At 47.5% G+C, this 12,404-nt stretch overlaps 2 protein-coding genes across 3 annotated transcripts in view; both read left to right on the top strand.

Moving 5' to 3' along the window:
- The first annotated feature begins 5,411 nt into the window (after positions 1-5,411).
- On the top strand, positions 5,412-11,646 carry LOC307252143 (terminal nucleotidyltransferase 4B-like). Its single transcript, XM_080029725.1, has 10 exons — positions 5,412-5,433; positions 5,776-5,896; positions 6,205-6,312; positions 6,774-6,902; positions 7,195-7,408; positions 7,552-7,678; positions 7,772-7,875; positions 8,046-8,269; positions 8,684-8,836; positions 9,235-11,646. Exons 4-10 carry the CDS (start codon positions 6,882-6,884, stop codon positions 9,394-9,396), a joined length of 1,005 nt encoding a protein of 334 aa, XP_079885851.1. The 5' UTR covers positions 5,412-5,433; positions 5,776-5,896; positions 6,205-6,312; positions 6,774-6,881; the 3' UTR covers positions 9,397-11,646.
- A 617-nt stretch (positions 11,647-12,263) lies between these two features.
- Positions 12,264-12,404, top strand: part of adcy7 (adenylate cyclase 7) — a 60,837-nt gene continuing 60,696 nt past the window's right edge. For both annotated transcript variants that reach the window (XM_080047961.1, XM_080047960.1), the window contains exon 1: positions 12,264-12,373. The gene's annotated coding sequence lies outside the window, so the exon portion shown is untranslated. The remainder of the gene's footprint in view (positions 12,374-12,404) is intronic.

The following is a 12,404-nucleotide window of genomic DNA, read 5'->3' as shown; positions in this document are numbered from 1 at the left end:
ATGTTTCCCGCCATCAGGCCGTATTTTAGCGGTGCGGAAGCAGAGCCCGGCAGGCTTGGGGCCCCGGTGAAGACCTTCATACAGGTCACCAAGACGGAGGGTCTGACCGACAAGGGGTACAGAACGGTACCGCCACTGGATCCTGCTCTGTGCAGCGTATTCGGAGCGAAGCCGGCGCTCGGCGGCCGCCGCCCCACTCCGAAGGACCAGCTGACGGCAAAACTTACAGACAGAGCACACCAGTGCATGATGCAGGAAAAGGCTGTGTTAAACAACATAGCCTTGATGGCTCATGATATCGCGACCATGGCTGCTGATCCAGATCGACTGGCCGAACGGGCAGTCGATGTGGAAAAAGCAGCCGGCGTGATCCTCTGCCTCTGCTCCACCGGCGCGGTGGCAGCAGCCCGGACGGCGGTGTGGCAACACATGATCCAGCGCCACCTCTGGCTGCAGCAGACCCCGGGCATACCCGAACCGGTGCGGCGACAGCTGCTGGAGTGCCCCATCAGCCCGGACGGGCTTTTCGGGCCCCACCTGTCGTCGATGGTGGACGACATGCAGGCAGCTTCCGAGGAAGCTGAGAAGTTTAGGAGACACGTCTCCCGACCTGCTCCTCCTCCCCAGCAGCAGCGCTCTGCCTCACGCCCCCGCCGCCGCAGACCGGCAGCCACTGTCACAGCGCCGCCGACAGCTCCTCATGCCCCGCCGGCCTACCAGCCTCGCCCGGCTCACCAGCCTCGCCCACCTCCACCACAGGCGGCGGCAAACGGCCAGCAAAGGCCCCGGGCTCCATGGGGCAATGTCCCGCCCCACAAGCGCCAGCGGCGACAATGACGGGACGAGGGAGAACCGTGTGACGAAGGATGCGAGAAAACAACGGCTCTTTTAAGAGCCACCCACCTCTTTCCTAAAGACCGTTGTTTTCTCTCCACACCACAGTTAACACCGGTGCCTATCAGCCCGGCCATAACTGTCACACACGTCTCTCCCACCACATATAGGCAGGCCGTCAATAAACCTCGTATTATTGCTCGAGCCGTACCTAAATTATTTCCCCCTCACCGAATCATGCCTGGCATGACAGCTGGTGAGACGGCCGCTATAGCGAGCTCTCTGTCCATGCATAACACACAGCTCGCTCACAGTGTCAGCAGCCTACTGCCCAGTCACAGTGCTACTCCTCCCCGAGTCGCAACGCTCAGGAGAGAGGAGGCTACACTCCTGTCACACGCAGACCATGCCTCTGCTAGTGAGACACACACACAGCCCTTTCGGGCAGAGCTCCCCATGGGCTGCGAGGAGGACAACCCCTCCCTTCGCAGCGGCGGCAGGGGCTCTAGCGTGGCTCGTTTCCATGACAACCGCGGCAAAACAAGAGGCTGCACAGCCGCTGTCAGAGCATTACTCAGAGTGGCTGAACGCGTGCACCCTAGCCAAATGGATGGACAGGTTGATCAGCAAGGGTCACACCCTGCAGTTCACCTCCGTCCCGCCCCGATTCAACGGGATAGTGGAAACAACGCTGTCATCCAAAGCTCAACAGCTGTCACTTTCAGCGGAGCTCCAGCAGCTTCTAGCAAAAAAAGTGATTTCCACAGTCCCGCGGGGAGAGGAAATGGAGGGATTCTATTCCCGTTATTTCCTCGTTCCCAAAAAGACGGGAGGGCTGAGACCGATCCTCGATCTAGCATTATTCAACAAATGCATCGCGGAAAGGCCGTTTCACATGTTAACAATCAAACGAGTGTTACAGTGTGTGAAACCGGGCGACTGGTTCACTTCAATAGATTTGAAGGACGCCTACTTCCACGTCACAGTGATTCCCAAACACAGGAAATTCCTGCGTTTCTCCTTTCAGGGGTCACACTATCAGTACAACCGTCTCCCCTTCGGCTATTCACTAGCCCCGCGAACGTTTTCCAAGTGCGTGGAGACAGCTCTCCAGCCGCTGCACGCAACAGGAATGAGAGTACTGTTTTACTTGGACGATCTGCTTTTGCTGACTCGATCCAAGGAGGAAGCAGCTATTCAGACAAAAAAGCTGGTAATTCACCTGTCAAATTTAGGCTTCGCCATAAACTGGACGAAAAGCTCCCCCCTCCCCTCACAGAGTGTGACGTATCTGGGAGTAGAGCTGAATTCAGCTGTAATGAGAGCACGGCTCTCACAGCAGAGGATGGAGACGCTGTGGTCTCTCCTCCGCCGCTGCGCCCCGGGCAGCACAGTAACAGCCCTCTCTGTCATGAGACTGCTGGGCATGATGTCAGCCGCCCACACGGTGGTGCCGCTGGGGCTGCTCCACATGAGGAGACTGCAGAGGTGGTTCTCTCGCCTGCGCATCGACCCAGTGCGCCAACGGTGGCGCAAAGTGACCATTCCCCCATCAGTGGGCCCAGATTTAACCCACTGGGGCGATCCCCTAACCCTCACGAGAGGGGTGCCGCTGGGCAGAGCAACGTCACACATCTCAGTGTTCACGGATGCATCTCTGTCGGGCTGGGGAGGAACATGCGAGTCTCACGTAGTGGGCGGCGTTTGGCCGGCCCCCGTGACCATGCATATAAACGCATTGGAGCTTCTCACTGTGTGGAAAGTAATCCAACACTTTGCCCCAATGTTAACGAATCAACATGTAATGATTCGCACGGACAACAAGGCGACAGCAGCATACATCAATCGCCAAGGGGGCGTGCGCTCAGCACAGCTGCTGAGCATAGCGAGACAGCTGTTATGCTGGACGCACACACACTTGCTCTCCATCAGAGCAGTGTACATCCCCGGTGTCCTGAACAGAGGGGCAGACATAATGTCGAGGGGGGGACCCCGACCAGGAGACTGGACTCTGCACCACGATCTGATCAATCAGATATGGAGCGAGTTTGGGAAGGCGGAAGTCGACCTATTCTCCACACGGGAGAACACACAGTGCGCGCTGTGGTTCTCTCTCAGCGCGAAGGACAATCCCCCGCTCGGGGTGGATGCGTTCGCTCACAGACCGTGGCCGGACACACTCCTGTACGCGTTCCCACCCGTCCCTCTGATTCCCCAAGTCTTGGACCGAGTCCAAGAGGAGCGGCTGTCTATGATCCTCATAGCACCGCAACGCACGAGTGCGCCGTGGTTCCCCTGTCTCCAGCGACTGCTCTCGGGGCCGCCGAGGGAGCTCCCTTGGCGGCGAGACGCTCTCTCACAGGCAGGGGGAGCAATCATAGATTACCCAGAGATCGGCCAGCGCCTGTGGGCCTGGCCGCTGAACGCGAGCGCCTAGAGGGGCTCGGTCTCTCCCAGGAGGTCGTACGGACCATCCAGGGTGCCAGAGCTGACTCCACTCGAGCGTGTTACTCAGCTAAATGGGCGGCTTTCCAGAAATGGTGCACGGAGAGGGATTACGATCCCATCTCCTGCTCTTTGCCGCATTTGCTCTCTTTCCTCCAGACGCTGTTGGAAAGAGGGCTGGCTTTTAGCACAGTTAAAACTTACGCGGCCGCTGTCTCATCATGCCACGTAGGCTTCGGGGATAAAACTGCTTTTAGTCACCCCTTAATGAAGCGCTTCCTAAAAGGTGTGAGGAGAGAGAGACCAGTGATGCGCTCTCTCGCTCCGCAATGGGATTTAACATTGGTGCTGCGCGCACTGGTTAAAGCCCCATTTGAGCCTATTGATCGAGTTCCCCTCAAGTTTGTGTCAGCCAAGACAGCTTTGCTGCTGGCTCTGACGTCAGCTAAGAGAGTGAGCGACCTGGCTGCACTCTCTGTAGCCCCTTCATGTATGAGAATACAAGGAGACGGCAGTTCGGCCATATTACGCCCGAACCCGGCTTTTACACCAAAGAGTATTACTAGCTCGTTCAGATCGAGAGTAATAACACTCAGTGGTTTCTCCCTCCCTCCTCATCAATCTGAGGAGGAAGCAACAGCCCATCTCTTGTGCCCCGTGCGCGCGCTTGCATGTTATGTGAAGCGCACGGAGGCTATGCGCAAATCTCAACAGTTATTTGTGCATTACAGAGAACATTCACAAGGCCTCCCCCTGACTAAACAACGCCTGTCACATTGGCTGTGTGAAGCGATCACACAGGCTTATGTGTCAACGGGGGCGGAGCCACCTGAGAATATCAGAGCTCACTCGACTAGAGGAATCTCGTCCTCTGTCGCTCTGCAGAGAGGGCTGCCTATGGAGGATATCTGCACAGCAGCCTCCTGGGCTTCCCCATGCTCTTTTATTAGGTTTTACCTAAAAGACATGTCGCGCCTCTCTATGACACACTCAGTGCTGAGTGCTTTGTCAGAGTGAGTGTGACTGCGTGACTATCCCTCACATATTAAACAGATGTGATGTGGAGTCAAATATTCATGCCGAGAGCTCTCGTGTCTTATCAGACACAGTATAGCTGCTCGTTGATGACGTGCTGTTAGACGCATGACGTATGTTATGCTACGTCTGACGCATGATACTGGCACGTACGTAGCTGTGTTTCTGGTACTGAACAGGACCAATGAGGCAGAGACTACATCGTGCTTCGCCCTTTAACCCAATAGCGATAGCCTTAAAAGGCGAAGCCTATACGATATAGAACGTTAGTTACGTACTGTAACTCTAGATTCTATGAGTATAGGCGCAGCCTTTTAAGTGATCGGCCTCATTGACCTTTAAATAGCTGAAGAAAAGCTGTTTATTGGGAGCAGAACGTCCGCCGGCGTCCGGCTATATGCGCGGACTGCGGACGTAATAGAGGCCCACGCTGTTGGTGGGCGGGAATTATTAATTTTTGGCTTTTGGTGTTGGAGGAAGAGTTGCTCTGCTGCCCGTGGTTACCGCTCTTATGATGGGCGCGAGATATCCTGGCCTGGGGGAGAGAGCAGGCACAAGAGAGGTCAGTGTTACTGCAGGATGGCCCTGTACTGTGGGCAGTTAATGCTGGATCAATATGATTTAGGCATTTCATTGTGAATTTAAGCTTTATTTATTATTCAAGGTGTGGTTCTTGAGTTTCATTATAAAGCACTTTATCAACTATACTTTGTAAGAAATTACTACAAATTGTGTTACATATATCGGAAATCGAAGGTGCAGTGTGTAGTTAAGGTGTATTTTGGCATCATCTAGTGGTGAGAAATCTCCATTGCAAGGTGTACTACTCCCATTCGGAGAATATACAGAAGCTGCAGTGGCCTTCGAGGAAAATGGATAAATTTTTGTTTTTTCGTGATGCTTCATGTGCTGAAAGTGAAAAGCTGAGCGTACCTTTCCTCCCTTGTTGCTTCCAGATGGAGTGCTGGTGGTGTTGCTCTGTGTTCGGTTGTTGTTGACGACAGCAGACTTTTCTCTGTGTGTGCTGGAGCCTCGTCCAGGCTGCTGCTGCTGCTTGGCTGTCTTACACGGCGTGCCGTCAGAGTCCTGGGGAGAACCAACAATATGGTTTACTTAATGGTGTCCAAAACCTTTTGTCACCCCAAAATGTATGTGTGTGTGTGTGTGTGTGTGTGTGTGTGTGTGTGTGTGTGTGTGTGTGTGTGTGTGTGTGTGTGTGTTTTTTTTGCACATTTATACTTCATAGGATCTCCGAGTTCAATACACCTTCATAATCCAACCGGTGAAGTAGGCCTTTAAGATCAGTCTTTCCTCAAACAAACGGGGAGAAAATGCTATTGTAAAAACACAATAACTGAACTGTTATTCTGTTGTTTTCTTCCATGTGAAAGTAATTCAATAATAAGAAATAATGTTGTATAATATAGCAAAGTCTAACCTGTCCTGTGTCTTTTCTTCTAGCGACATTGACCTGGTGGTGTTCGGGAAGTGGGAGACACTTCCGCTCTGGACGCTAGAAGAAGCTCTCCGGAAGAGGAACATTGCAGATGAGAACTCCATCAAAGTCTTGGACAAGGCCACGGTAAGACTTGTGTGCATTGTGTTGCAAAATCAGATTTTTTTTCTGTTAGTTTTAAAGTAGTTCTCTAGACTGTCTTACTCATGAATTTGATGGTAGTCAATCACATTCATACAAGCTGTTGTGACAGAGCCAACATCATGACTGGTATGCATACGTACCTTTTATGCAGGCACGTGAACAGACATGTACATCAAGGTTCACGCCAAAAGGTGCATCAGTGTTTCACTATGATATAGAGTTGGTTACAAAAAGTATATTTCTTATTCCCTGTCTCCGCTCCGTATCAAAACGTTCATGTTTGTTCCCAGGTTCCCATCATCAAACTGACCGACTCCTTCACCGAGGTCAAAGTGGACATCAGCTTCAACGTCAAGAGTGGTGTGAAAGCCGCTCGGCTCATCAAAGAATTCAAAGAGGTACAGTATGAAACATTGGTGCAACTCGAGATATTTTAGAAAAGAATATTTTCCCCCTGAACTGTGGGGGCTTTTACAGATAATGGTATTTCCTCAGAAATACCCTTCTGCTTTCCCACAAATGTCTTTTAAATCTGTATGGTTGTAAAAAATTATATAGTGCAATTTTAATTTAACATGACAGTCATCAAAGTCCTTTCCTATAAAATATTGCTTAATGGACATTTAATGTCTTCAGTAATTTTTGAGGGTAAAACCACTTGATGTGGCATTGCTAATAAAAGTCAAAAGCAAGAAGATCGAAGTTCCTTTCTTAAATGTATTGGGTTTTGAGTGATTCAAGTGGGAACTAAAATCCTGAACGTTTTAGAGTCTTAAATTCCTGTTGGCCCCTGAAGGATGCTGTTAAAATCCAAATCTTCCCCTTACTGTCCTGACTGTGTGGTTCTTTCATCCCATAGAAATACCCTGTGCTGCCTTACCTGGTCCTGGTGCTGAAGCAGTTCCTACTGCAGAGGGACCTCAACGAGGTCTTCACCGGTGGAATCGGCTCCTACAGTCTGTTTCTCATGGCCGTCAGCTTCCTGCAGGTACAACAGCTCTTAATGTTTTCATCAACTCACTATCGAGCTTATTTTAGTGTAACAATTTTTCGTATTATTGATTGAGGTATAACAGATATTGGACTCTTTTTCAGTTCTATAGTTTTATTTATGTCCTTCTCAATTGCTTTTTTTCATGAAGGCATTGCATCAATGGTGATTCCCGAACACCTGAATTAGATATATTTATCTGGACGCTTGTTAAACTCAGTGGGTGAAGTCACAACAACTTAACCATTAGCAATCATTCTTACATCCACTTATACTGTGTGTTTTGCAGCTTCACTACAGGGAGGACGTGTGCGGCCCCAACGTCAACATCGGCGTCCTGCTCATTGAGTTCTTTGAGCTGTACGGTCGCCACTTCAACTACCTGAAGACGGGCATCAGGATAAAGGACGGAGGGTGCTACGTTGCCAAAGACGAGGTTCAGAAGAACATGATGGATGGCTACAGGCCCTCCATGCTCTACATTGAGGACCCACTGCAGCCAGGTAGGAATGGGGAACTCAAAGGGTCACATACTGGGTTTGTTCAAAAATTTGAATCCTCCTACTAGATACAGGAATGCAGTGTATTGGCATTTTAACAGGTTTTTATATTCACACAAATTGACCGTCTGTCTTGTTTCCAACAGACAACGACGTTGGCCGGAGTTCCTACGGTGCCATGCAGGTGAAGCAGGCCTTTGACTACGCCTATGTGATTCTCAGCCATGCCGTGTCGCCTATCGCCAAGTACTATCCCAATAATGAGACGGAGAGGTAAGCCGCTGAGAATATTAGGTCATTTCCAGTTCCATTTGCTTGACACTATAGTATAACAGGTATACTTACCCCTTCTGTATCTCATCACAGCATACTTGGCCGAATAATCCGGGTAACGCAGGAAGTGGATGACTACAGGGAATGGATCAAAAAGAACTGGGGGAGTCCGTCTCAGAACGATGTGCCACTCAACAGTACGTTCAAAGTTACAAAGTGCCTTACAGAGCAAACAAAAAATGTATACACAAAATCAAAGTAGAAAACGGCAAGAAAGTCATTCAAACAAAGTCCTCATAACCAGGACATAATAACCGATACATTTGGACTGAGTTTGCCTACATTTGACCCTCCTCTGTTTCTGTAGGAAATGACGTGACACTGTTTGAGTCGCAGCAACTCGACGAATGCAACAACAACGTCCCAGATGACGATGAAGATGACGAGGATGATGATGATGACGTCGTAGTTCTACCGGCTCCCCACAGTAAAACCTCCTCCACCTCTTCCTCTCCGTCCCCCTCTCTGCGCTCCACCCCCTCCTCCTCTCCACTCTCGCCTTCTTCCACGGCCTCAACCTCCAGTGACGCGGTCAGTCTCACAGCTACACACACACACACACACACACACACACACGTTTGTACGGCTATACTTGTGAACGAGATTCATTGACATAATGCATTCCCTAACCATCACAGCTTAATGCCTAACCCCAACCTTAAAACCTAGTCTTAACCTTCAAACAGCCCTTTAAAGGCCTGTACCCCAAAATTTCCTTACTTTACCTAGGGTCTAAAACTCAAAAATAGACACACACCCACACCACACAACACACACACACACACACACACACACACACACACACACACACACACACACACACACACACACACACACACACACACACACACACACACACACACACACACACACACACACATACATTTTGGGGTGACAAAAGGTTTTGGACACCATTAAGTAAACCATATTGTTGGTTCTCCCCAGGACTCTGACGGCACGCCGTGTAAGACAGCCAAGCAGCAGCAGCAGCCTGGACGAGGCTCCAGCACACACAGAGAAAAGTCTGCTGTCGTCAACAACAACCGAACACAGAGCAACACCACCAGCACTCCATCTGGAAGCAACAAGGGAGGAAAGGTACGCTCAGCTTTTCACTTTCAGCACATGAAGCATCACGAAAAAACAAAAATTTATCCATTTTCCTCGAAGGCCACTGCAGCTTCTGTATATTCTCCGAATGGGAGTAGTACACCTTGCAATGGAGATTTCTCACCACTAGATGATGCCAAAATACACCTTAACTACACACTGCACCTTCGATTTCCGATATATGTAACACAATTTGTAGTAATTTCTTACAAAGTATAGTTGATAAAGTGCTTTATAATGAAACTCAAGAACCACACCTTGAATAATAAATAAAGCTTAAATTCACAATGAAATGCCTAAATCATATTGATCCAGCATTAACTGCCCACAGTACAGGGCCATCCTGCAGTAACACTGACCTCTCTTGTGCCTGCTCTCTCCCCCAGGCCAGGATATCTCGCGCCCATCATAAGAGCGGTAACCACGGGCAGCAGAGCAACTCTTCCTCCAACACCAAAAGCCACCAGAGCAACAAGCCTCATCACCACGGCAACAGCAAGAAGAGGAAAAATGTGCGAGACTCTACACAGGAAGACCTTTGCAGATAGGGGTGACCTCACCCGCAAGACCCCCTCTTTTACCCCCACGTCCTTGTCTGCAACTGACTGACTCTCCTGTCCCACTTCTGCTGCCAGACTCCAGCCTCGGACGGTTGTTAGAAGTATTAAGACATCCACAGTATCTATCTCTCTCTCTCTCAAGGCTTTTTCGGGTGACGAGCATTGATTTCTAGCGGAAGAACAAAACAAAAAAGAACAAAAAAAAAAGAAGGAATTGTTATAGGAAATGGGGTTAAATCTCTTGGACCTTTTTTGAACTGAAATCACAACGGATGAACACTCATTTTGCTTCCCAGCAGCTTCTTCTATGGAGAGGTTTTCCTTCCCACAGCCAGCACCTACTACACAACACGCCTCTTGCGCCTCCTGCTGTACAGGAATAGACAGGTCGGGTGTCTGGAATCTACTTATGGAGCAATACCTGGAACTGCAGGCTGGAAAATAGGAACAAAAAAAAATGTATAAAAAAAAAACTAAGAAAAAAGCAAATGGCTTAAAATGTACAAAAATGATATGTTGACAAACTATCTACACAGATTTTTTTTCTTTTTTTTAAAAACGATGGTAACTTACAAATGCAATCAGTAAGAGTGGGACATAACTTATGCATGAGGTTTTTCTTTTTGTCGGTTGATTTTTTCCCGTTGGTTTAATCTGTTTTGTTATGTCTAAACAGGTTATTCAAAGATTTGTACAAAAAAAAAAGACTTAATCAAAAAAAAAAAAAAAAAAAGGTTCAAAAAAACGTAAGTGATAAGAAAAATGTTTCATATTACCTTTTTACAAGATATACCGATTGAAGATATGTAAACGTGCACATCTTGTGCCCGCAGCTTTCTGGCCAAAGCCGGGAGCTGCTTTGGGTCCCATTGCCAACATAAATCATCAGCATCTACTTTTACTCCTGGTCTGCGAGTGTGCTGCAAGTGTTAACGTTATAGCCCTACATTCAGCCCTATATATGACTGGTTTGAACCGATCTCTTACCCAGGTTAGTAGCACAGCCACTCGGGAGGCTTTAAGACTACAGGTTTAAATTCTTAAGGGGGGGGGGTCGGGATAATAGTTTTATTGAGAAATCCTACACTTGAAGAAAATTGAAAAAAAGGACGTGTTAACAATACAACTGTGGGTTGATGATCTGCTTCTCTTGGTAATTGACCCACTACAGAATAATTTGTATTTGTTAAATGTATTTATTTTTTATTAATTATATGAACATAGTACGGATAAATGTATAACATTAGAGCCCATATCTTTGAGTCCTATATTTGAAATGGGATATATTTGCGGAGGAGGTGGGGTGGAAACAGGTATATTCAGGTACAGTTAAATACCACCTTCATTATATCATTGAGGTTTTTTTTCTTTGTTTTTGTTTTCTTTCAGTGACAGTTGAATGACCAAGATATTTTTGGAAAGTTTAAAAAAAAAAAAAAAGACAATTTTTACAAGTTCTCAGTGAGAATTGTGTTTGAATATGTGGCTGGTCTACTTACTTTAAAAGGGAGTTGAGTTTAATTTTAATTTTATGAACGTGTCAGAACAACAACTACCACTTCTTCAGTATGTCTCCCCCCCCACCCCCACTACTATGTCACTGCAGTACAACAACTAACCTGTAGGTGGGGTCATCGCTCCAAAGTCTGAATCCACATCCAGTTGGAGCTTGTATACTGCATTTTGAATGATTCTATCTCTGTTATCTTTATGATTGACTGTTAATATCCGGATCTTCAACTTGGAACTTGAGCTCTGTGCTTGTTGGAGGGAGGGACATAAGCACACTACAATCCCCTTTTATTGTCAATCACCCCACACAGTAAAACAAAATAAGGAGTCAGCAATAACAAGCACCATTTTACATTATGTATCTCTACCTTATAATGACTACTGCAGCTACAGGGTGCTATGCTCACCGCTGAGCAGGTTTGATCCTCTGTTTGAAGACAGTGAAGCACATTTGAGAAGTCTATGCTGTAACTTATTATTATTATAGCCCATTTTGGTGTTGAAAGTACGGTTTCTTGTCCCACACCCACCACCACCTCCTCCTCACTCATCCCCCGGTGCCACGGATGCGGTTTGAATGCAGTATATAAGCGCTGGTCTTGTGGTGGACGGACATGGAGAAAAGGTGAATAAAGTTAACCGTGCCATCTGAATGTCCACTGACCATCTCTCCTCACTGCAGGAAGGCTTCAAACCCATTTGTACTCATCTGAAACGTTGTTTCTCTGCAGCTATTACAATTCATGCAATAAAAAACAGTACAATTACAATGCGCCTGGACAAGTTCTTGCTCCATTTCCTTTTTTTTTTGTCTCTTCAGTTCATTTTTTCAAACATTATTCACAGAGTTATGGATACAGGCAGGAGAATATATTCTGTAGGCCTACACCTCTTGAGTCTACAATGCCAAACATGCCAGGAGGTTCAAGGGTTGTAATATGAAGCAGAAAATATTCAAATATCTTGTCAAACTTACCAAAGCTATGTGTTTTCACAGCTTTTTTCTTAGTAGCCTCCATTGTTCAGACAAGGAAAACAAATGTATTGTTAGATATGGGCAGCCAGCTCCCAAGAAGCTTTTTCTAAAATGTGGTTAAAATATAGGCTAAGGCAGCAAATGATTAATTAGGCTGTGAACACATTTCCACCATTTCAGTAAATCCAAACAATACATTTAGCCATTTCTTTCCTATACATTTGAGCGTGTATGGGTCATTGTAAAGTCGGTATATTGCATTGGAAAATATTTTTAGTCAAAGAAGAAGAAAACAACGGTGGGTTTTACGTCCATGGGTTTGACAGATAGAGGCGGGGCGTCCTCGCTCATCGGAGAAGCGCGCGGACTGACAGTTGAGAGAGAAGGAGCACGGGGACCACAGCACGCGCTCCCAGCCCTTCACCTATGGCTCAACCTGTGTAGATGTATCCTCGGGACGTACCCTAAATCTACAAGGTAAGACACTCTAACTTGCTTTTAATACCGA

Source organism: Ammodytes marinus, assembly GCF_949987685.1.
Source record: "Ammodytes marinus genome assembly, chromosome: 1".
Classification (NCBI taxonomy): domain Eukaryota; kingdom Metazoa; phylum Chordata; class Actinopteri; order Uranoscopiformes; family Ammodytidae; genus Ammodytes; species Ammodytes marinus.
This window is presented reverse-complemented; position numbering and strand designations above follow the sequence as displayed.

Bases quoted from the DNA above. Each gene is read 5' to 3' on its own strand.
- LOC307252143 (XM_080029725.1), top strand. From the start codon at position 6,882: ATGGCCGTCAGCTTCCTGCAG. The intron at 6,903-7,194 runs GTACAACAGCTC...TGTGTTTTGCAG, and splicing joins TGGCCGTCAGCTTCCTGCAG to CTTCACTACAGGGAGGACGT. The intron at 8,837-9,234 runs GTACGCTCAGCT...TCTCTCCCCCAG, and splicing joins GAAGCAACAAGGGAGGAAAG to GCCAGGATATCTCGCGCCCA.